The sequence below is a fragment of the Archocentrus centrarchus genome, chromosome 6 (genome assembly GCF_007364275.1).
Source record: "Archocentrus centrarchus isolate MPI-CPG fArcCen1 chromosome 6, fArcCen1, whole genome shotgun sequence".
In the NCBI taxonomy this organism is placed as follows: Eukaryota; Metazoa; Chordata; class Actinopteri; order Cichliformes; family Cichlidae; genus Archocentrus; species Archocentrus centrarchus.
Genome location: NC_044351.1, coordinates 409,371 through 430,988, shown reverse-complemented (window position 1 = coordinate 430,988; position 21,618 = coordinate 409,371). Strand labels below are relative to the sequence as shown.

Here is a 21,618-nt window from a genome sequence, read left to right as displayed (position 1 = left end):
GATGGTAAATGGACAGGTTCTTATATAACACTTTTTTAGTCTAAGAGTTTTATACAACACGTTTGCATTTACCAATTCACACGTATTCATACAAGATCTGTTTCCTGACATTCACACTGTATCGAAGAGCAGCATGTGTATGTATGTATGTATTTTATGTGAGGCATGTGAGGCTTTCCAAAAGAGAGGGCAGATATAATCTTTCCAATGTATCCTTCTGCTTCAGGGTCACCAGCCTGAAACACCTCATCCAGGAGGCAGATGCTGAACCATCTCAGCTGGCTCCTTTTGATGTGGAGGAGTGAGTGTTTACTCTGAGCTCTTTCCCAATGACTGAGATCCTCACTCTGTCTCTGAGGCCTTTCGGAGGAATGCGACCACAATCTTATTCTTTTAGTCAGTACTCACAGGTAGTGGTATTAGGTGAACGTACGGACTTGATAAATGGACAGCTTCACCTTCGTGCTCAGCCTAAAGAGAACAAAGTTCTTTATCATCATGTATATGACCTGCATAAACCATCCTGAGGAAATCAAAAGTTGGATTCTTGGATACTTTAGGTAATTGGACTGAGAATTGTTTTATAATTGTTTAAAAATGGCCCTAATCTGTGCATTTACATGTTAGGATAACATTTCATTATGAAAAACTTTCATTTTGCCACATAAGACACTGTAATTGCTATTGCACATATAATTCCACTCATTTTTTCTCCTGCATCCATTCTCCTCAGCTTCTCTGGATTGTTCCCTGTCTCTTTAATCCCATGCTCAGCCTCCCCGGCAACCTGATGACTCGGTTTTACTTTGAATTATCACCCCACCTTAATGAGCTCCCTTATGGTTATTATAGCAATGCACTGAAATATATGTGCTGCTGATTCATGGATGGCAGAATGCTGCATATACCACCTTCAGGGACAGTGTCTCCCAAAACAAATGCAGCAAGTTTTAGAATTAAACTCCACACAACCATCTGAAGACATATTACATGTAACAGTAATGCCAAATTTAAAACAAAGCCTACATAAGAAAACTGTGTGTCAGCTCTTTACTTGGTGCAGCTGTTAGACTTCACTTTCAGTTAGCAGCTACATTTTCAATTAGGACATATGTTAAGCCAGAAACTTTAATGTTGGGTTTTAAAGGGAACATGCATTAGTGGTTTCATATTTAAGCCCATTAAACAGAGGAAATGATGTGTTCCTGGATCTATCGTTTACCTTCCAGGCAGCCATTTTTCTGTTAAGTCCAATAAAGCATGAAAATCAAGTTTCACAGCTGTGAACAAAGGCTGCTCTCACACTGCTGGTGCAATCAAGAGTTTCTTAGTTTTGGCATTTCTTACATAGAAACAAAAAAAAAAACAAAAACAAAAACAGCACCAAGGTTTTTGGCATTTTATAAACAAACATATCAGCGCCCGTAGTCAGCTCCACCTCACTCTGGACTATAGCCCATAAGCATCTATTGGAGGTTGAGTCTGTCTTGGAGGGAAACACAGTCATAACCAGGGCATGAAAACACCAACACCAAAAGACACCTTGTGCTTAACAGTCAGAAGCAAAGAGCACTGATACCCTGACTGAGTTTAAATAGAAGCAACAGCATATACAGACAATGACTTTCTCTGCTACAGATGCACATAGGCCTAAAAAACGCTCAGCAACCTTCTGGCAAACTCTGGCTACTAAGGAAAATTGTGTATTTGCTGCCCAGCTGGTGAGTGACTGCTAAAGGTTGCTGACTACCACCAGGTAAAATCAGTCACAAAGAGGGTGCTGCACCGTAAACCTTTGTCCAGTTGCTTTGGTCACCAGCAGATTGTTGTGGTTGCCCATAGTTTGCATGAATGATGCAGACTCATCTGCAAACATTTGCCAGCTAGTTGCCAACCAGATTTAAAACTGAAAAGTGTGATGCAAATCAGAAACAAAGACAGTTTGCTTTCAAAGTCAAAGTCGTGTCTTACTGCTAAAACTAGGTTTGAATTTACTTTGAAGATGAATAGTCTTCTCTGAACTACCAGCAACCACAGCAACCTGATGAATGAAAAACCTGATTACTGTGTGACATGGTTAACCATCAATATTGGTAGAGGGACTAAAAATATTAGTAAAAAATGAAGCGGGTGTGTTGGAAAAGCAGCTGTTAGAACTTACCAGCTATGCTATTCTGAAAGTGCTGGCTGAGCATGCACGTGTCCCACTTGCCCCTGTTTTGTAATCCCAGAAGCTCATCGAATTGCTAATGCTCTCTCTGTGTCCACACAAAGGCGGGCCCATAACTGATCTCAGAGCAGTGAAAGCAGAGCCAGCAGCAGTTTGCCTCGCATGCTAATCTCTCATCAGTCTGCTGTGAAAGACCGGAGTTATGTCTACAATGCGCACGTGCAACCAAGGAAAAAAAAGCTGATGGCCTCTCAGCTTGTAAAGCTCTACCCATTGTTAACATGAGACGGACACACCCATGAAATAGAGACATGCTGCAGTTTCCTATGGGATCAGAGGCAAATTGTGCTTCCAACAGCAAGCCATGAGATGATAGTGATGTAAAGGCTGGATACAAACAGGCGAGAAGCTTTATGGTAGGATGGTGTCTGAGATGAAGGAGAAACATCGCTTTCACTTTGGTAAGTTTTAATTGATGTCTATTTTTAGATTTGAATGGGCAAGCACTGCGTGCCTTGCTTGTCCTGATGGAAGGCCATGACCTGCTAGTGGCCAAAGCCAATGTAAGAAGGTTTTTGGTGCCGCACCACATACCTTTTTGCAACCAATTTCATGCTTCCATCAATCTCCAGAACCCACTCGGCAACTGAGTGCAGAGTGGGTTCCTCGCACAGGATCAAGGAATCCACACTTTTGGTGAATAGTCTTTCGGTCTGAATGATGAGGAACTTCTATGGGCTAGATGCCAAGACTTCTGTGCCACATCTGGCTCACACAACACCTGCCATAACCGTGTCAACCCCAGTTCATGACTTTTGGGTCATGTCTGGCCTACACAATATTTTTCATAACTGTAGATAAGCCATAAATGCCAAAGGTAGACAAATAATCTATGTGATAAATCATGTCAACAAATAAAGTTTCCAATAATTTGTAGAATCTCTGAATGAAGACAGTAAAAAAAGGTCCAATTATTATGATGTTCCTAATAAAGTGTAGTTTGGAAGCAGCTGGCCTTTCTTTAAACCAAACATTTCCATCTTGTCATGTTAAAAAATTAAGAGTTGCTGCAAATATCCACGTCCTTCGAGACAACTCTACCTCACACTTGCCCATGATCCCCCCCCCCCCGCACTTCCTTCCCTTGTCTGACACCACTGCAAACAGCAAAATCATTATTCTTACAACTCTGTTTGTGTCACTTCATCGAAGGATCCATGCGTGACGAAGCCCAATCCCAGCAGCAAGCAACACGACGCACGACGATTCTTTCATTTAACAGTACGCACACAGGCCATTTCACGCCTGCCGGGGTAATTGATAGAATATCTCTTTTCTGTCATCCTCAGAATAAATATCCCTGTGATGCTGTTAGCCGGTAAGTTTGGTTTATCAGCTAGAGATGGATACCTCACCAGCTTCAGTCACATTTATATTTCACAATAATACATGATGCACTGTTCCTACGTGCTGCTGCTGTACGTCTGGGTTTACAGGAAATCTAGAGAAGACTGCAGCTGACTGATCTATAACTCAGAACTACAATAGAGAGTTTTCATAGAAACAACAGCTGCTCAAACCATTCTGCTGGTTATATTCCAGTGAACTGACCTCTGTAACAGGGGAATTACCTCCTCGACCCTGCAGAAGCCACCTGAGGGTTTATGATTAAAAATGTATGCTGTAAAGTCTGGAAGACACACATGCCTGCATATGAAAGCTTAAAAACAAGCTACAAAGTACAAAACACTGTGGGGAATGCCTTTGAAACAGCTCTCCATTCAAATACTATATCCACACATTAGGCGTGATAGGTGGGCTCTCGTTAATAAAAACTCCAGACTCACAAATTAAGGTTCAAGTATCTTAGTGGAAGCATTTTTGGAAACTGTAAACATATTCTATCATTCACTATTTCTCAGTCCAATAATCAAACTGAGGAACCACCGAGGGTTAAAAATGGTGCAAATTCTTCCAGCTCCAATAAGATGATCAGCGTGGATGTTGTCAAAGTTCAACATCCAGAAATCCCTGAAAAACAGGATCCACACAGAAGGAAGTCAGCCTAAAGCTAATATAAGATCAAATATGCAACAGAAGCGCACACACACACACACACACACACACACACACACACACACACACACACACACACACACACACACACACACACACACGTGTGAGAAACGTGAGTGACTGGGATTTTTGTTGCATGTGTGGACCGGATGATTGATGACAGCTTTCACTCCTGCCCATCACTCGGGTTTCACTGGTTACCTGTCAGGTTACATATTGATTTGAAAATGCGTTCACTTTCCTTTAAAGCGCTTCATTGTCTTATGAAGCCTACCTGTCTGACCTACTTCAGCCTCTCAGGTCCTCGGGCACTTTGAGACTTTCAGTTTGTGCTGAACAGAACTTTTAATGAGACGGCTTCCAGGTTTCTGCTTTAAGCCTTTAGAAAACTTAGAGAGCAGCTGAAAATGTTGAGATCTCCAACACAACCTTTTCATTCTGCTGATATTTCAATAATCTTTTTTTTCCCATTGCTTTTTGTGTCAGTATCAGAGGTGATGGATGATACCTTCTTTCAACCTTGGATTAAAATGTTCACATATTGAAGTTCTGGGTGGAGGGAAAGGTCACGTTAAAGTCGCAGCAGGGAGGCCGCAGCACAACCAACATTACTGCAACCGTGTGCAATGAACTTTGAAATGATTGCTTTGAAGACAGGGACTGGTCTGCAACTACTCGCAGGCAGTCGCTGTGTAACACAAAGGCATTAAAGTACAGCGATTTCAATCTGTCCATTCAGGAAACAAACCAGGATGAATCCATTTCACCTGCTTTGGTCCAAATGAAAGTGACAGCAGAGAGACAACAACAAGCCAACCCCCTCCCCAAAAAGGGAAAGGTTTAGCAGGTGGTGACTACAGCTCATTGCTCTGTCCTCATCCATACTGACTGATTTCTCCTCTAGAATGGGATGCCAGTGGTGGGCCTGCCAATCAAGCTGCACGGTGCTGGCCTGTGAGCACGAGGTCCCACTCTCAGCGTCCGACTGACAGCTTGGTCAGAAACATACACGAGTAGCCCGTTGGAGGTCATTCTGTAGACCTCTGCCAGTGTCCCTCTTCTTCCTCCTCTCACAAAAGAGCAAATGCTGGTCCTGCTGCTGGCTCGATTCCCTTCTATGGCCCAGTCCCACTTTCCCTGTGTAACAGCCCACCCGCTGGTATCCTTCACACTCTTGGGACTGTGCTGGGAGAGGCCTTATTGTGACAGCCATCCTGAAGGAGCTGGACTACCTGTGCAGCCTGAATGGGCTGCAGGCACCCAGCAGTGATAAAGAGACACACACACACACACACACACGGGGAAGGAAAAAAAAATAAAAGAGCAAAACCAGAGAAAGTCAGGAGGGAAATAGAGCGATGGCTCGTGGTCACTGCCTCCATTCCCACGCTGCATATTTTGGGACAATAAACAGTTGCTTAACTGTAATGACTATTCAGATATTCAAAAATCGCATCCATCCTTAATATCCAACCATTCATTTTTTCCCACTGGTCCAGTGGGGGAGGGGGGGGCTGGAGCCTCTCCCAGCTGCCGTGGGGTGAGAGGAAGGGTCCATCCTCAATATGACCTGCATGTTCTCAGGCCTACCATCAGCAACGCGGCATATTTACAAGAAGAAAAATCCAAAGAGCCAAAAAACAAAGAACAGCCGTATCAGAGTGTGTGATAGGAATGCATAAATGATGCTTCAAACCAGACGTTGTCATATAAACGCAGGTTATTTAAGGCCATGAGGGACAGCTGGAAAAATTCACGCCGTGGAAGTTAATAGATTTATTAATATCATCACTGCCTAATCCATAAGGCACAAATGTATATCTGTAATTACAACTGTGTATTCCACTACATGAATGTGATGCTGACATGTATTCCTGAGCTGTGCCTCCTTTCCTTTCTGCTGCAGCCTGGATGTGTTAAACAGTCCGAGAGCAAATGAAGTAACACAAGCAACTTAGATGCAAAATTGATATAAAGTTGACAATTTCTGACTAATCTCTGTTTTATAATTATATCACATATAAAGACTCAGATCAATAAAATGGCTGCTTGAAGCCAACAGGTGAGAATAAAGCACATCTGCTTCACTGAACCTGCAGACAAAGAACCACAGAGGCCTGAAGTGCTCCAGGGGCATCTGATGAAAATGAATAAATAATCGATGCGGTTTCTGGGGAACTGACAGATTAGTACGTGTTTTGTGTGTGTGTCTGTGTGTGTGTGTGTGTGTGTCTCAATAACCTGTTCTGCAGCAGGTACCGTGGTGAGGACTGAGCTTCAGACCTGCTTCAGGCCATCATGGAAACAAAAGAAAAATATAATAATGCAGCTGAAATCATCTTTAGTTTTTTTATCTGCACATTTTTTTTCTCTGGCATAAATCGGGAAGTCAAGCACTACATGATCACAACCATCCGTTACTCCAGAGGTTTGAAAGCACTGTTTCCATGACAACAATCCAAGCAGTGCAGAAAGGACGAGGGATAAAACAATCAAGTCTCTGAGACTTCTGAGGACATCAGACTGACTGGAATTAATTTCCTGTTGACTTAGTTTAAGATTAAATGTCCTCCTGAGAGCCGAGGAAGAAAGCATCTTTCAGTGTAACACAAAAGCTCTCGGGAGGTTAAAGCCACTTCTAACCCAATCCTGAGCCAGCTCTCACCTTCAAACATGTCTACACCTGAAAATTTAATGGCTGCTGCTATAGGTAGGTGGTTTCCTGTCTCAGAGGAAGACAGCTGTGTCAACAGATTTAGGTCCCACTAAACGAGTGCCGAACACACTCATCACCCGCTCCTTGTGCTTTCAGAGTTCTGGTCTCTCGGCGCTCGGCTGCTGCAAAAGGCTTTTTCTAACATTCAGCTGGAAAAGTTTCCTGTTGAATCTGCAGAATCAGCAGATCTGCTCTCCCTGTGATGGGCACACATTGTGTAGTAGGGCTGCATAAAACGATTATTTTAGTAATCGAGTATTCTATCGATTATTCCAGCGATTAATCGAGTAATCGGATAAGAAATACTTTTTTTTATTAACAGTTTATCTGCATATTTTAACTTCCGTACTGCAGTTTCTCGCCATGTGAACAAACAGCGGTGAATGGAGCAGCTACAAAGTTCTCTTTTCTTCACATTAACACTTGCTGATCAGGTACTTGATGAAGGACCTCCAGCTGTTTCACAGATTTAATGGTGGTTACTAAAAGAAAAAGCTGCTGTTTTGGACGCTGGAAAAACGTTTCCTTTTTCACTACTTGAGCTCACCGTCACAGCTTCGCCTCTTTGCGCTTGCGCAGTTCAAACCGCTGCCTGCTATGAGTGTTTTGAAAAACTAGTGGCTGCGGGAGCCATGGCGCATGTGTGAGTAATGTTGTGATGCTTTGTATTCACAAGCATTCTCTAAAATACGTTTCTACTGCAGGTCTATATTTAGTCACTAATAAGGGATTAAAGTATAAAAAATATTTTGAAGGAGCCCCTCGGTCCTGGGGGGCGGGCCTTCCAGTACCACACCATCGCTAGTGCTAATGGCCCGCGCTCGTTAGCAAACCAGTTCTGGTAGCTACAGCTGAAATAAAGACAAAAATAGCAGCTGAAATTCTCAGCGAGCACAACACACACAGACACACAGAGAGCAGTGGAGGCGTGGAAATGCATGTCAGCGACAGTTGCCACCCGTCCCGTAAAGTACGGAACACGGCATGTTAGGGAGCCGTATTCCACGGAGTCCCGTAACATACGGGGTTCTGTATTTTACGAGACAGGTGGCAACTCTAGTGATGATCCACTCTGTGTTAAATGAAATCCATCGCAGCGACGGAGAGCTTTTTAGAATGTGTGCTTGTGTATACGTGAGTGATTCACACTCCAGTCCAGTAGGTGGCGGTAATGCAGTTCTATGTTGGTTTGCCAGCCCCCAATAAACACAAAAAAACGTCAGCACTAATGCTGCTAATGCTAGTGACTAGCGCCGCTTACACCGAGACAGCTGAGCGCTGCAGAGTTTAAACGAAGCATCGACACAGTAAATTTGTGTCGATAAATTTTTAGAATCGATTTAATCGAGTTAATCGATGAATCGTTGCAGCCCTATTGTGTAGACATGCTCTGGGGGGTGCAGAACCTTTGGATGTTGTGAGTTGCAGAGTGGTGGCTCCATAGATCGGACACTTGATCAGGTTGGGACTTGCATAGTTTTGCAGGCCAGTTTAACACCATTGACTCTTATTTGTGTTCTTTGAGTCGTTACAGAGAATTTGTTTTGGGTGGTGTGGCACGACGTCCTGCTGGAAGAGAACACTGGCATGAGGGGAGTGCAGTGAGTAGGTGGGTGGGATATCAGTAGTCTTAATGTTGTGGCCTATTGTTGTATTGACAGTCACTCCTGGAAACCAGTGATGTTAAATGACAAATGAATGGCTTAAAATATGTGGTTTTATAACAATGATGTGAAAACAGTCCTGAGGAAGAGGAGAGCTCCATGCACTGCAGTAAACTGTGGGAAGCACAGCAGTGAGGACACAGCCGCTCATTCAGCAAAGAAACTCTCCTGACCTGACTGATGATTTCAGGCGATCACTGAGCTCTGCCACACTGCACTGACACTGCTGCAGGGCTGTTGCATTGTTACACTCTTTAATCTTGCCAGTCAAATTTCATTATAAAATCTGAATTCTACCAGAAGGGGAACGTTTCCTGCTGGAGTGAATGGAGCTGCATTTATCCAGAATCCAGATCCAGAGGATCTCTAAAATCCCAGAGCTCCATCTGAGATTCTACGGGCCTCGGTCAGCATGTTAAAGGTTAAAGGTCATGACAGCACAGTTCGAAACAGACTGAACAGGTCTGGCTGTTTGGAAGGCCTGCAGCAGAAAGCCTCTTCTCTCTGAAAGAACATGGCAGCACAGCTCAGGTCTGCAAAGCTGCATCTGAACAAACACAAAGACTTCTGGAACAAACAGACCAAAGTGCAGATGTTTGTCCAGAATGCACAGCAGCACGTTTGGAGGAAACATCAGCACCAACACCTCAGAGCAGCTGTCAGCACGGTGGAGGAGGATCTGGGCTCCCTGCAGTCACTGAGTGGACCGTGAACTCCTCTGTAGACCAAAGTATTCTAGAGGCTCACGTGAGGCCGTCTGTCCCACAGCTGAAGCTGGGACCAAACTGGGTCACCAACAGGATGATGATCCAAGAATGAAGGTGCTGCAACGGCCCAGTCAGAGTCCAGACCTCAGCCTGTGCTGTGGGGGGGGGGCTTCAGAGAGCTGAGCAGGAATGAATGCTGCAAACCTCACTGAGCTGAAGCTACGCTGTGAAGGAGAGTGGACCAAACTCCTCCACAGTGATGAGACAGACTGATGAAGCCACACAGGAAACATCACTGCAGCTTATTGCTGCTGATGGAGGTTCTACAGCTGCTGCCGAGTCCTGTGAAAACTTTCTGTCCCTCAGGAATAAGAACCCCAGATATCAAATATATCATATATATCAAATATCATTGCTTATACTACAGGCACACCAAACTTTGATCACTTGGGATGATCAGGTTTTCAAATACTTGATTATTCATTAAATAAAAATATTAAATAGCTTAAATTTTCTTGTTTTAAAATCTGTCTTTTTGCAGTCTTCAAAGAATCATCTGATTCTTTTTCAGGAACAATGATTTTGCTTGAAGTGCTCATGTTAAACAGTCCAGTCTCGAAGCTTCAGGCTGAAATTCATTTAGTAGTTGGTGCTTTGAACGTAACGAGCGAGTGGTCAAACCGATGGGCACTGCACGCTGATGAAGCAGCTGGTTGTCAGTCACACTGCAGGCCTGAATAACACAGGCCGGCTTTCTCTGATTTACTCTAATGTGACCTTCATGGTCCGACATACAAATGTACTATTTAAACATCCATTTGTATGGAATAAGACTTTAAAGCAGCCATTTAGACTCATCAGCACAGAGTTCAAAGGTTACAGATAGAGCCACTGTCTATACAACCAGACCTCTTTTCGCCCCCTGCTGGCCATTAGAAAGATTAGCATACTTCTGCTTTGGCTTCCATGTTTGGAAGACCGCAGCCTCCAGCCCATGAGTCACTTTTTACTGCTGAGGTCATTGTGACTGTACCTCTACTTATTCAGAGAATAAATACTTTTTATTCTATTCTTTTTTCCTTGGTGAGGCTTCAGAGAGACGCACTCCCAGCAGATCAAAGTTTGACATCAACAGATGAAAGCCCAGAGCAGGAGCACAGCAACAGTGAGAGCGTAAACATCTCAGCTGTCCTTCATGCAGCACTACTGTAAGCTTTCATTTATGAAGCTTTAAGATCTGATTGGATTTTCACAGACGTGGCCTTCATGACCCGACACAAAGCAGCTACACAAAAACACAACACCAACCAAAGAGCCACACAACGCTTTAAAATTCACACTTATTAAAAATAGACCACAGATTATTTTATGTATAATGCAACACATGTCAGGGATAATGAGCTGCAAGACAGGAAACAAGTCGGTCAAAACCCAGCAGACACGCGTGCTTCTCGAGTGAGAGGAGAGCAGCTTTCTCTACGGCACTGATGAAGAGCTGCGTCTGAATGCTGCCCACCTGTACGGGCTGTAAGGAAGATGCCTTTCTGTCAAGCAGGGAAGCAGGTCATGACTTATAAAAGCTCGTTTTTCCCAACAAAATTTGGTGCAGTACACAAGAGAAACTGCTTAGAGCATGTGTGAACCTTTCAGTCCAGGAGATAACTCTCCTCATTCTTCACTGGAATCCTCTGGACTCTCTGGGTTTAGCTTGGAAAGAAGGGCCACATCACTGGATAACATAAAGCCAGACATTCTTCTTTGGAGCCTCCTCATCAACCCTGGAATTTGCTACAGCTCCAGTTTTCCAACACCAAAGACAACTGTGTAAGGATGTCGTCATTAGGAGTTCAATTCAATTCAATTCAAAGAGCTTTATTGTCCCCTAAGGGCAATTATTTCCACAGCCAGTAGTACAGGAATTTTAAAAACAGTTATACCATGACAACAGACATAAAATCACAACAGATCATTCAAAAACATAATCACTGCTGGGACGAAAGATTCCCTCAATCTATTTGTCCTACATCTTGGCACCTGATATCTGCGTCCAGGAGGAAGCAACTTAAACTCCTGGTGCAGCGGGTGGTCTGGATCTGCCAGGAGCAGTCGGGCGTTTTTCACTGACCTCACCTTTTGTAAGTAAGTGAGGTCGCTCAGGGCTGTGCCAGCAACTTTTCTGCACACCTTTACAATTCCGAACAATTCCTGTTCCTAACATTTAAAAATCGGAACCAGCAGATGAAATTAGAAGAAAGAACAGGAACGATTTCAAACCTACATTTCATTTTTTTAATAGGTACAAAGACAACACACAGCTGTCTCATCATGGGAATGAATGTCAGGTCATTTTTCCAGGCTCGGATGATTGTACCGCATACATCTGTAATGACTTTAAAACAAGAAATGGGTGTGGGAGATTGAATTTAATCCCTCCATCCTCGTTTGCTTAACCAATTCAGGGTCGCGGAGAGTCAGGGGTGGAGCCTATCCAAGCTACTGTAGGGCGAGGAACACGGTACACCTGGACGGGTCGCCAGCCTGTTGTAGGGCTAACGCAGAGAGACAGACAACCATTCACACCTAAAGCTAATTTATAATCACCAATTGAGCACACTTGTGCTCCAAAGTTTGAACCCTTTTTAAAGCTCGGCTCTGTTTGGCATGTTGTAAACTGCTCTGTGGCGTTGGCGGCTTTCTTCTGTCAACTCAGCCATGCAGCCCATTTTTCTTCATCTGCCTCCTTACTGTGCATCTTCAAACAGCCACGCCACCTTTTTCAGTCCTGCACGTCAGCTCAAGTTATTTGTGGGTTTTTTCATTGCATCCCAAATAATTTTCTGGCAGTTGTGGTTGAAATCTTTGTTGGCCTAACTGACCGTAGCTTGATCAACAGAATTCCTCATCTTCCACTTCTGAACACTGCTGATTGGATATCTTTTGATATCCTTTTCCTGTTTGATCAAGTTCAACGATCTTCCCCCACAGATCCTGTGATAATTCATTCTCCATGATTGTAATCCGTCGTCAGTGCAGCACTGGATGAAACATGCCGGGTCGGTCAGAAGCCCAGAAACACCCCGACTTTGTTCACACGCCGATTACAGATGAGGAGCCGTTTAAACCCGTGTGTGTCAAACTTCCAGGGCCCTTTGATCAGGGTCACATGTCGTTATGACCTCAAAAAAATTGTTTGATAATAAATGGCCCACTGGGTTAGGGGACCCTGGTGTAATACAGCTCATTTCCACCCAAAATTTAGTCCCAGAAACTTTTTCTAAAGGGTGAGTTCACATAGTTTGAGGCCATTTTTTGTGGAGAGTCAGAATATCTATACAGGCTCAAATATATACATACACTCCCAGTAATATTTGGTTAGATGTCTCCTAGCAAGTTGCACCTCAACCAGAAGCTTCTGGAAGCCATCAACAAGCTTCTGGCATAATCCTGTCTGGATCTTTGACCCCACTTCTCAGCACAATTGGTAGAGTTCATTTAATTTGGTTGGTTTCCTGCACAGACCCGGCTTTTAAGCATAAACCACAAATTTTCAACAGCGTTGACCTCGGAGCTTTGGGAAGCCATTCCAGAAGCTTAATACTAGCCTGCTTTATCCATTCCTAAACCAGTCCTGGCTGAGTTTGGGATCACTGTCCTGCTGGAACACCCAACTGTGTCCAAGCTTCAACCGTCTAGCTGGGAATAGGAATCAGGCAGGAATCAGGAGAGCTTCCAGCTTAGGAACAGCAGGAAGTGTTTGAGGGGGAAGAAAGAAATGTCACACCTTTCCAACGTGTTTCCTCAGAAATGACGGGGGTTTAAAGAAAGGCCTGCTGTAGCTCAAATAACAGAACAGTAACAGAGTAACCAGAAGAAGAAGAATTTGTCAGCACAACCACTGAAAAACTTCCAGATCATCCTGAAGGTTGGAAGTGAAGAAATCCAGCGATGTGAGAATCATTGTTAATGGAGATAAAATTCTAGTTTATTTATCTGTGGAAGATAAGAATGGGGTTTTAAGAAATGATGCATTTAAATTGGATTTGGAGCTTGAAAAAGGCGACTGGACTTCTTTTTGTTTCTTGAAGACGTTTCACCTCTCATCCGAAAGGCTTCTTCAGTTCTCAACCAAATGGTGGAGAGACCCAGGTATTTAAACCCCTGTGGGCGTAGTCCCCTGGAGGTGGTTATGACCCTCTATTGATCATGTGCTTGAACACATGTGCCCAGGTGTGAAGGGGGCGTGGGTCATATTTAATCAGTGGTTTCAGTTGAAATCAACTTAGGACTCCGCTCCATTGTTTCCTGTGGCCTATTGAGGTCACTGGAACAAAGGTGTGAATGGGGGTTGAGACGTCTGGGAAGGGAGCTCAGGACAGCACTGTAAGCGGGGGAAAGTTGGTGACGTAATCCACCTCCTCTGTTCAATGATGGTTGTTCACAGTGGACATAGATGGCTTCTTTCACTCCTCTTTCAAACCATCTGTTTTCCCTGTCCAAAATGTGGACATTGGCATCCTCAAAAGAGTGCCCTTTTTCCTTCAGATGCAGATGTACTGCTGAATCTTGTCCTGTCGAAGTGGCTCTTCTATGTTGTGCCATTCGTTTGTGAAGAGGCTGTTTGGTTTCACCAATGTAGAGGTCCGAGCACTCTTCACTGCACTGAACAGCATACACTACATCGCTGATCTTGTGTTTGGCGGGTTTGTCCTTGGGATGAACCAGTTTTTGTCTTAGGGTGTGACTTGGTTTGAAGTATACTGAGATGTCATGCTTGGAGAAAATTCTTCTGAGTTTCTCTGACAAGCCTGACACATATGGGATGACAATGTTGTTCCTCTTGTCCTTCCCATTCTCTGTAGTTTGTGTTTGGCCTTCATTCCTGTGCATCTTAGCTGATTTGATGAAGGCCCAGTTGGGGTAACCGCATGTTTTGAGGGCTTTCTTAATGTGTGTGTGTTCCTTATGCTTCCCTTCTGCCTTAGAGGGAACACTTTCCGCACGGTGTTGTAGGGTCCTGATCACCCCAAGTTTGTGTTCCAGAGGGTGGTGGGAGTCAAAGAGGAGATACTGGTCTGTGTGTGTGGGCTTCCGGTAAACTTCAATGTTGAGGCTTCCATCTTCCTCGATAAGCACCGCACAGTCCAGGAATGGTAACTTGTTATCTCTGGTGTCCTCCCTGGTAAAACGTATGTATTTATCCACTGAGTTAATGTGACGAGTGAAGGCTTCTACTTCTCGGGTTTTGATTTTGACCCAGGTGTCATCTACATATCTGTACCAGTGGCTAGGTGCCGTCCCTTTGAAAGAACCAAGAGCTTTACATTCCACTTCCTCCATGTAAAGGTTGGCTACAATGGGATGGCTGCATCTGAAGGAAAAAAAAGGGCACTCTTTTGAGGATGCCAATGTCCACATTTTGGACAGGGAAAACAGATGGTTTGAAAGAGGAGTGAAAGAAGCCATCTATGTCCACTGTGAACAACCATCATTGAACAGAGGAGGTGGATTACGTCACCAACTTTCCCCCGCTTACAGTGCTGTCCTGAGCTCCCTTCCCAGACGTCTCAACCCCCATTCACACCTTTGTTCCAGTGACCTCAATAGGCCACAGGAAACAATGGAGCGGAGTCCTAAGTTGGTTTCAACTGAAACCACTGATTAAATATGACCCACGCCCCCTTCACACCTGGGCACATGTGTTCAAGCACATGATCAATAGAGGGTCATAACCACCTCCAGGGGACTACGCCCACAGGGGTTTAAATACCTGGGTCTCTCCACCATTTGGTTGAGAACTGAAGAAGCCTTTCGGATGAGAGGTGAAACGTCTTCAAGAAACAAAAAGAAGTCCAGTCGCCTTTTTCAAGCTCCAGAGACTACTATGACCTGGATAACTGAGAATCTACACAGACATATTTAAATTGGATCTGTGATCACTGGTGTACCATTTACAATTTTACTCTGTATCAAACCCAGCAGTGAAAGAATACTCTAACATAGAAGGGCACTCAGAGCGCACCGCCCAGCACAATCTATGTGCCGATACGATGCTGCCAAAATGTAATCCACTGTTCCTCATACCACTCTCAACAACTCCAGAAACTTTCACTCACATCCATTCATAAATTTCTGAGTTATCCTGCAAACACACAGACCAGCGTGACCAAAGCATAACCTCCCGCGCCTGCCGGGGGGGGCGAGGGCACGAAGGCTCAAGTTTCAGTTAGCAGGTTGTGTTCATTATATTTTACTTAATGTGTTTGATTTTTGAACCACAGTCCAGAACCACAGAATCCCACAATGCACTGCAACAGCTGCCACACAGGCCAAGACCTGCTCCAACCAGTTTTCCGCATTGTCAATGACAGATATTGATCAGTGATCAGTGGATAAAAACAGCGGCAGCACTTTTTACGGTTACATTTAAGTCAGCCTGGCCCCCAAAAATCCCCAAATGAAAAGTGGAGAGAAGGGATTTTCTAAACAGGTGAGGCAGAGGACCTGATCGCTGACATCAGAGGTAAACTGTCTCTTTTCCTGCCTGCCATGTGCGGGGAAGAGAGCGGATTGTGGCACAGATACGGGAGAAGATGCAGAGGGAGACCTGTACAGGTGAGCTGACAGTGCATCACTGCTCACACAGCAGGAAACGCTGCGCAGCAAAGTCCTGAAGACAACACGCCGCAACACACACTGAACTTTATAAGAGACGATGGTTGAAATCAGCGGCAGTTTCGGAGGAAATGGCTTCTGAATTTGGTGACGTGCCTGATCACACAGGTGAGATGAGCTGCCTGAGGAAATCTGTCAGTTCATGGAAAGCAAAGGAAAAGACTCAGCAGGGCTGGATGAACGGTGTAGGTGTGAGTCGGCTTTTCTCTGCGACACACTGAACCATCTCAGTGAGTTAAACCTGCAGCTTCAGTGAGGGGACCACATGTGTGACCCCCCCAAATAAATAAATAAAATCAGAGCAGGTCTCCACGGCTGTGTTTGCAGCTTTGTGCTGAGAAACTGGACAGTGCACAAATTCAATCACAGTTTTTACCTGAAAATTTTGCAAATTTTCATCAGCTTCAGAATTGTAATTTTTCCTGCTGTGATTTTTGAAGAAAAATATAATTTAATATTTTATTTCATGTGTTGAGGGAAAAGTTGCTGTACAGTAATCCCTCGCTACTTTGCGGTTCGCTGTTTCGCGGGTTTTCAATCAATATTAGTGTAAAATATTTATCGCGGTATTCTCGCTGTTTCGCGGGTTTTTGTGGTACTCGTTCTTCACATGCGTAGTACTGTTGTACAGTAATGTATATATTTGGAGTATAAGTGTGTGGGGAGGGTTTATAAAAACTTAAAATAGTGTATAACTACTACAATAATGTATAAGTATTAAAATAAATATCCCTACTTCGTGGATTTTCACTTATCGCGGGTGGTCCTGGAACGTAACACCCACGATAAGTGAAAATCCACGAAGTAGCGAGGGATTACTGTATTCATATACATTCATACTACTGATTAAAATGATTATTTTTAATCCTCTTCGGCCCGCGACTCAGACGGTGTCTTCGATTTTGGCCCATCCTGTGAAGGTTGGTGGTTTGATTCCTGGCCGCTCCGGTCTGAGTGCCCAAGTTGCTCTCTGATGCAACAGTCCGAGTATGAATGTGAATGTTAAATGGAAAACAGTGTTTGTATGAATGTGTGTAAAACACTGAATACTCAGCACTTTATAATAACTGGTTCATTTACCACTATGCACAGAGTTCCTGCTCCACTCGCACATCAACAATCACACAAAATTAGGACATTTGTAATTCAATACTGATGAAACACTTTAACATTATAAAGATTTAATCCAAACATGAGACTTAAAGCAGAAATGCACTGACTGAAATTTGAATATGAATGCCTAAAACTTTATGAACAGCAGCTGGGCCACAGTCTGAGGTGTGAGTAGGACACAGTGAGTCTTCAGGTAGAAAAGCTGCATGCCAGGCTCCTCTTCCTGCCTCAACACGCTGCGTGACCTCTGACCTGCTGTTTACCTGTAAAGCTAGACATCCAGAAAGTGCAGCTTCCCCTCCTCTCTGACAGGTGGATGTGCTGCATGTCTCACCTGCATCGATGCTCCCTCCACTCGCGCCACGTAAGCGAATCGATCGAGGACGGTGACGGTTACCGGGACGGCGACGAAGAATCCGCTAACAAACGCTCGCAGGTAGCGTCGCCCCGCCGTCGCCTGCTGAGCCATCGGGAGTCTGGACAGGAGAGAATGAGGCAGCACAGTCACGACAACATGCAGGCAAATAAACTGCACTCAGATCAGAATGCGTAAGATTAAACTTCACTGGTCCCTGTGGGGAGACAAAGAGGCAAATAAAGTAGGCTACATCGCATGTATGAACTCATTCAATCACTCCGATATGAGTTATCAATGGTGCTTCCTATGAGGATCAGCACGGCAACCACAGCGGCTCTATCACCGTTTCCTGCATCAGTCACAGCATCTGTGGGTTAGGGTTAGAGGGGGCCGCTGAAGCAGCTGAGGGGGCGTCAAATTCACACGAAGAAGAAAAAAAAAAAAAACTTTGGACATTAAAGTTGTAAATTTACAAGAGAAAAAATAAACAGCTGTTTGCATGTTCTCCCCGTGTCTGCGTGGGTTTCCTCCCACAGTCCGAAGACATGCAGTTACTGGGGTTAGGTTCATCGGTGATTCTCAATTGCCCACAGGTGTGAATGGTTGTCTGTCTCCGAGTGACTCAGGCTGGTGACCTGTACAGGTGTACCCTGCCTCTCGCCCTATGACAGCTCAGATAGGCTCCAGCCTAGAATGGATGGATGGGTAAAACAGCTGTTTTAATGAGTTTACGAGAAAATTAAAAAAAATTAAAATGTACAAGGAAAAAATATTCCAATATTCCAGAAAAAAAAATGGGTTAGGGTTAGGAAATAAATGTATGAGCGGGAAACCTCCAAATTTACAGGAACAAAAAAAGTAAATTTAACAAAGGAAAACTGGAAAATGTCCAAGAACAAACAGCAAATTTAAGAGAAACTAACAAATCAGGAAAAGAAAGACAAAGAACATTTAGGTTTTTTTGGTCACGGGTCAATAACCCAAATCGCTTCACGGATAATATTGTAACTGCAATCATTAACGCCCACAACAAAATACAAACACATTTAAAGGACAGGAAGTCTGCAAAGACGGGAACAAATATCACAAATATCAGCTCCACCGTTTGTGTGGAGCAGCAGGACAGAAGCCCAGACATCCATCACCCACAACGATCACCTGCAACACACGTACTGCTGATGTTCCCACTTTAGAACCACTTTGGTCCCAAAAGCATCAGTGGAACTGAACACATTTCATGCTTTTAGAAAATGAAAACCAGAAAGGAGAGTCCGCGCTGCTGCTGCAGATTAATGTCACTACTATAAATAGAGCAGTTGGAGGAGATGCAGCCTGTAAGCATCATGCATGTGGCCCTGGATGTTCCAGGTGGATTCAAATTATTACTTAGCTACAGTTTTTTCTGCCAACTGATTGATTAATGATTGCATCATTGTGAGAACTCTCTTCCACATTAAGAGACGGCTCTGCCTCCCTCCAGAACCAGTCATGGGTAAACAATCTGAGCCTGACTGACAAAAACTCAAGTCACAAAAAGAAGTCGTCCTCTTGCAAGTTCTTATCACAGTTTGGCGACAGAGCACTGAAAGCACATCACGCTGAGCCCGTTCTCCTCCTGACAGAGTTTTCCATCCCCTCTGCCGGTGCGCTCCAGGAAGCCCAGACAGGCGTGAAATGACCGAGCAGCCGGCGGCAGCGGCGGCAGCCGTGCACCGCTGCCTTCAGCTAACAGCCTCGTCTCCACGTCCACTGTCCTCACTCTGGAGATCTGCCATAGCTATTACCTCCACATCACTTCAGATGAAACATCAGCAGCAGCAAGCTGTACTCTGCCTCCACACGGTCTGCAGGCAGAAGGTGTCGGCGAACACATTTAGGGATTAAAAAATAAATAAAATAAAAACTAAGAGTTAATCTGTTTCCCTCTGATGCAGTTCAACAGCTTACATCTTACTGCATGTTATTACCAGTGAAAGATGTTTTTATATATCAGTACTGTCGAAGTGAGGAACCACCATCAGACAGCCTGTAGAAATCCTGGTCATATGAAACGTTCCCAAGAAGGACGGAGTTCTTGGATTCATGCAGAAGAATAAAGTTGTAGGTGGAAGTACACCAGCTGCCACCATCTCAGTGGAAACTGAGAAAATCCTGCAATCCTGTTGAAGGAACACTTCTCTGCACACCGTTATGCTACACACACACACAGTGACAGCATATGGTGGAGCAGTAATGAGCTGCCTCATCACGGACTTCACCTTCACACCTCGGACTGCAGCTTGTTGGTGAACTCAGCGTAGCGGCACGGGGCCGTTTCTCTGCCTGCTTCAGGTTCTGGTTAGAGCCAGCCTCCAGCTCACAGACAGCAGAACAAGAGCTACAGACCAGCACACCTACAGACCTACCTCTGCTGACCATCTCAGTCTGATCCATCACAGACTGATTCAGCAACTGGAAACATGCGTAATGCAGTTTGATTTTTCTGCTGTGTTAATATTTTCATTTAAGCATTTTGGATTGTGTCCTCTGGCCTCGGGTCACGGGTAGATGAACGCTCGGGTCTGAAGTTTGGAAGAAAGTTCCTTCATGAAACTGTTCACAACAAAGTTTATGGCTTTTGTAGGTGAGTCATGATTTCTGGTCATTCTGATGATCAACACGAGGTATTTTATTCAAGAGCATCTCTACAGCCAAGATCTCCGAAATGACTCTCAGTTGGATCAACAGCAGTACAGGCCAGAGGGAGCACATTAAAAACCTTTGCTATATAGATTTGTTGTACAGCATGTAAAAGATGGCTGAACCAGTTTTCTGTCTCTGGATGCTTCAAAACTACATGTGCAGCAAATCCTCCCCAATCTCTCTTTTATTCATCACCATTAAGCCCTCACAGTTCGTTTGCACTCAGAGTGGCATCCTGACAATTAACCAATCAGAGACTAAACAGCCAGAAGTAAAGCAGGGCTGATGGGGAGCAGAAGAGATGTCAGTGGAGCAGCACGGAAAATATGAGACCCACAGGTGCATTTGGTGTTTGGACAAAATTCAAGTTTAACTTTATTTGTCCCTGAGGGAAATCTGTCTGCAGCTGGGAAAAATACTGAGCATAACCCCACAAACATAACCTATACTAAAACAACCACACAAGCTCGCTGAATGCTGCACACCAGATTAAAAATAAATAAATAACCATTTTTTATTACACAACAAGTCCAATCTGCACACAGGTTAAAGGGCTACTTTAATATTTGGGGAAACTTTTTTCCTGATAGAGGAAAGAGTGCAGCCATGCTGCAGCATCCAGCAACATGCAAATCACAGAAAGCAGGAAAGGCGGGTGAGGAGGCAGAGAGAGGAGGAGGAGGAAAGGCGGGTGAGGAGACAACTCAATTCAATTCAATTTTATTTATATGGCGCCAAATCACAACAAACTGTCGCCTCAAGGCGCTTTGTATTGTGGGTAAAGACCCTACAATAATACAGAGAAAACCCAACAGTCAAACGACCCCCTATGAGCAGCACTTGGTGACAGTGGAAAGGAAAAACTCCCTTTTAACAGGAAGAAACCTCCAGCAGAACCAGGCTCAGGGAGGGGGGGTCATCTGCCGCGACCGGTTGGGCTGAGGGGAGAGAAAGACATGCTGTGGAAGAGAGCCAGAGATTAATATCAATTAATGATTAAATGCAGAGTGGAGTATAAACAAAGTAAATAAGGTGAATGAGAAACAGTGCATTATGTGAACCCCCCAGCAGACTAGGCCTATAGCAGCATAACTAAGGGATGGTTCAGGGTCACCTGATCCAGCCCTAACTATAAGCTTTATCATAAAGGAAAGTTTTAAGCCTAATCTTAAAAATAGAGAGGGTGTCTGTCTCCTGAATCCAAGCTGGGAGCTGGTTCCACAGAAGAGGGGCCTGAAAGCTGAAGGCTCTGCCTCCCATTCTACTCTTAAGTATCCTAGGAACCACAAGTAAGCCAGCAGGCTGAGACAGAGAGAGAGGAGGAGGAAAGGCGGGTGAGGAGGCAGAGAGAGGAGGAAAGGCGGGTGAGGAGGCAGAGAGAGAGGAGGAGGAAAGGCGGGTGAGGAGACAGAGAGAGAGGAGGAGGAAAGGCGGGTGAGGAGGCAGAGAGGGAGGAGGAA

At 44.4% G+C, this 21,618-nt stretch overlaps 1 protein-coding gene across 2 annotated transcripts in view; it reads right to left on the bottom strand.

Annotated features, from left to right (window-relative positions):
- Positions 1-21,618, bottom strand: part of immp2l (inner mitochondrial membrane peptidase subunit 2) — a 236,312-nt gene that overhangs the window by 191,021 nt on the left and 23,673 nt on the right. Inside the window, exons 1-2 of one of the 2 annotated variants that reach the window (XM_030732266.1) lie at positions 17,727-17,868; positions 17,453-17,594 (exon numbers count right to left, since the gene is read on the bottom strand). In XM_030732266.1, coding sequence (XP_030588126.1) covers positions 17,453-17,587 — 135 coding nt within the window. In that variant the 5' untranslated portion in view covers positions 17,588-17,594; positions 17,727-17,868. Of the gene's footprint in view, positions 1-17,452; positions 17,595-17,726; positions 17,869-21,618 lie in introns of those variants that run through there. The other variant, XM_030732265.1, reaches the window with a different exon arrangement.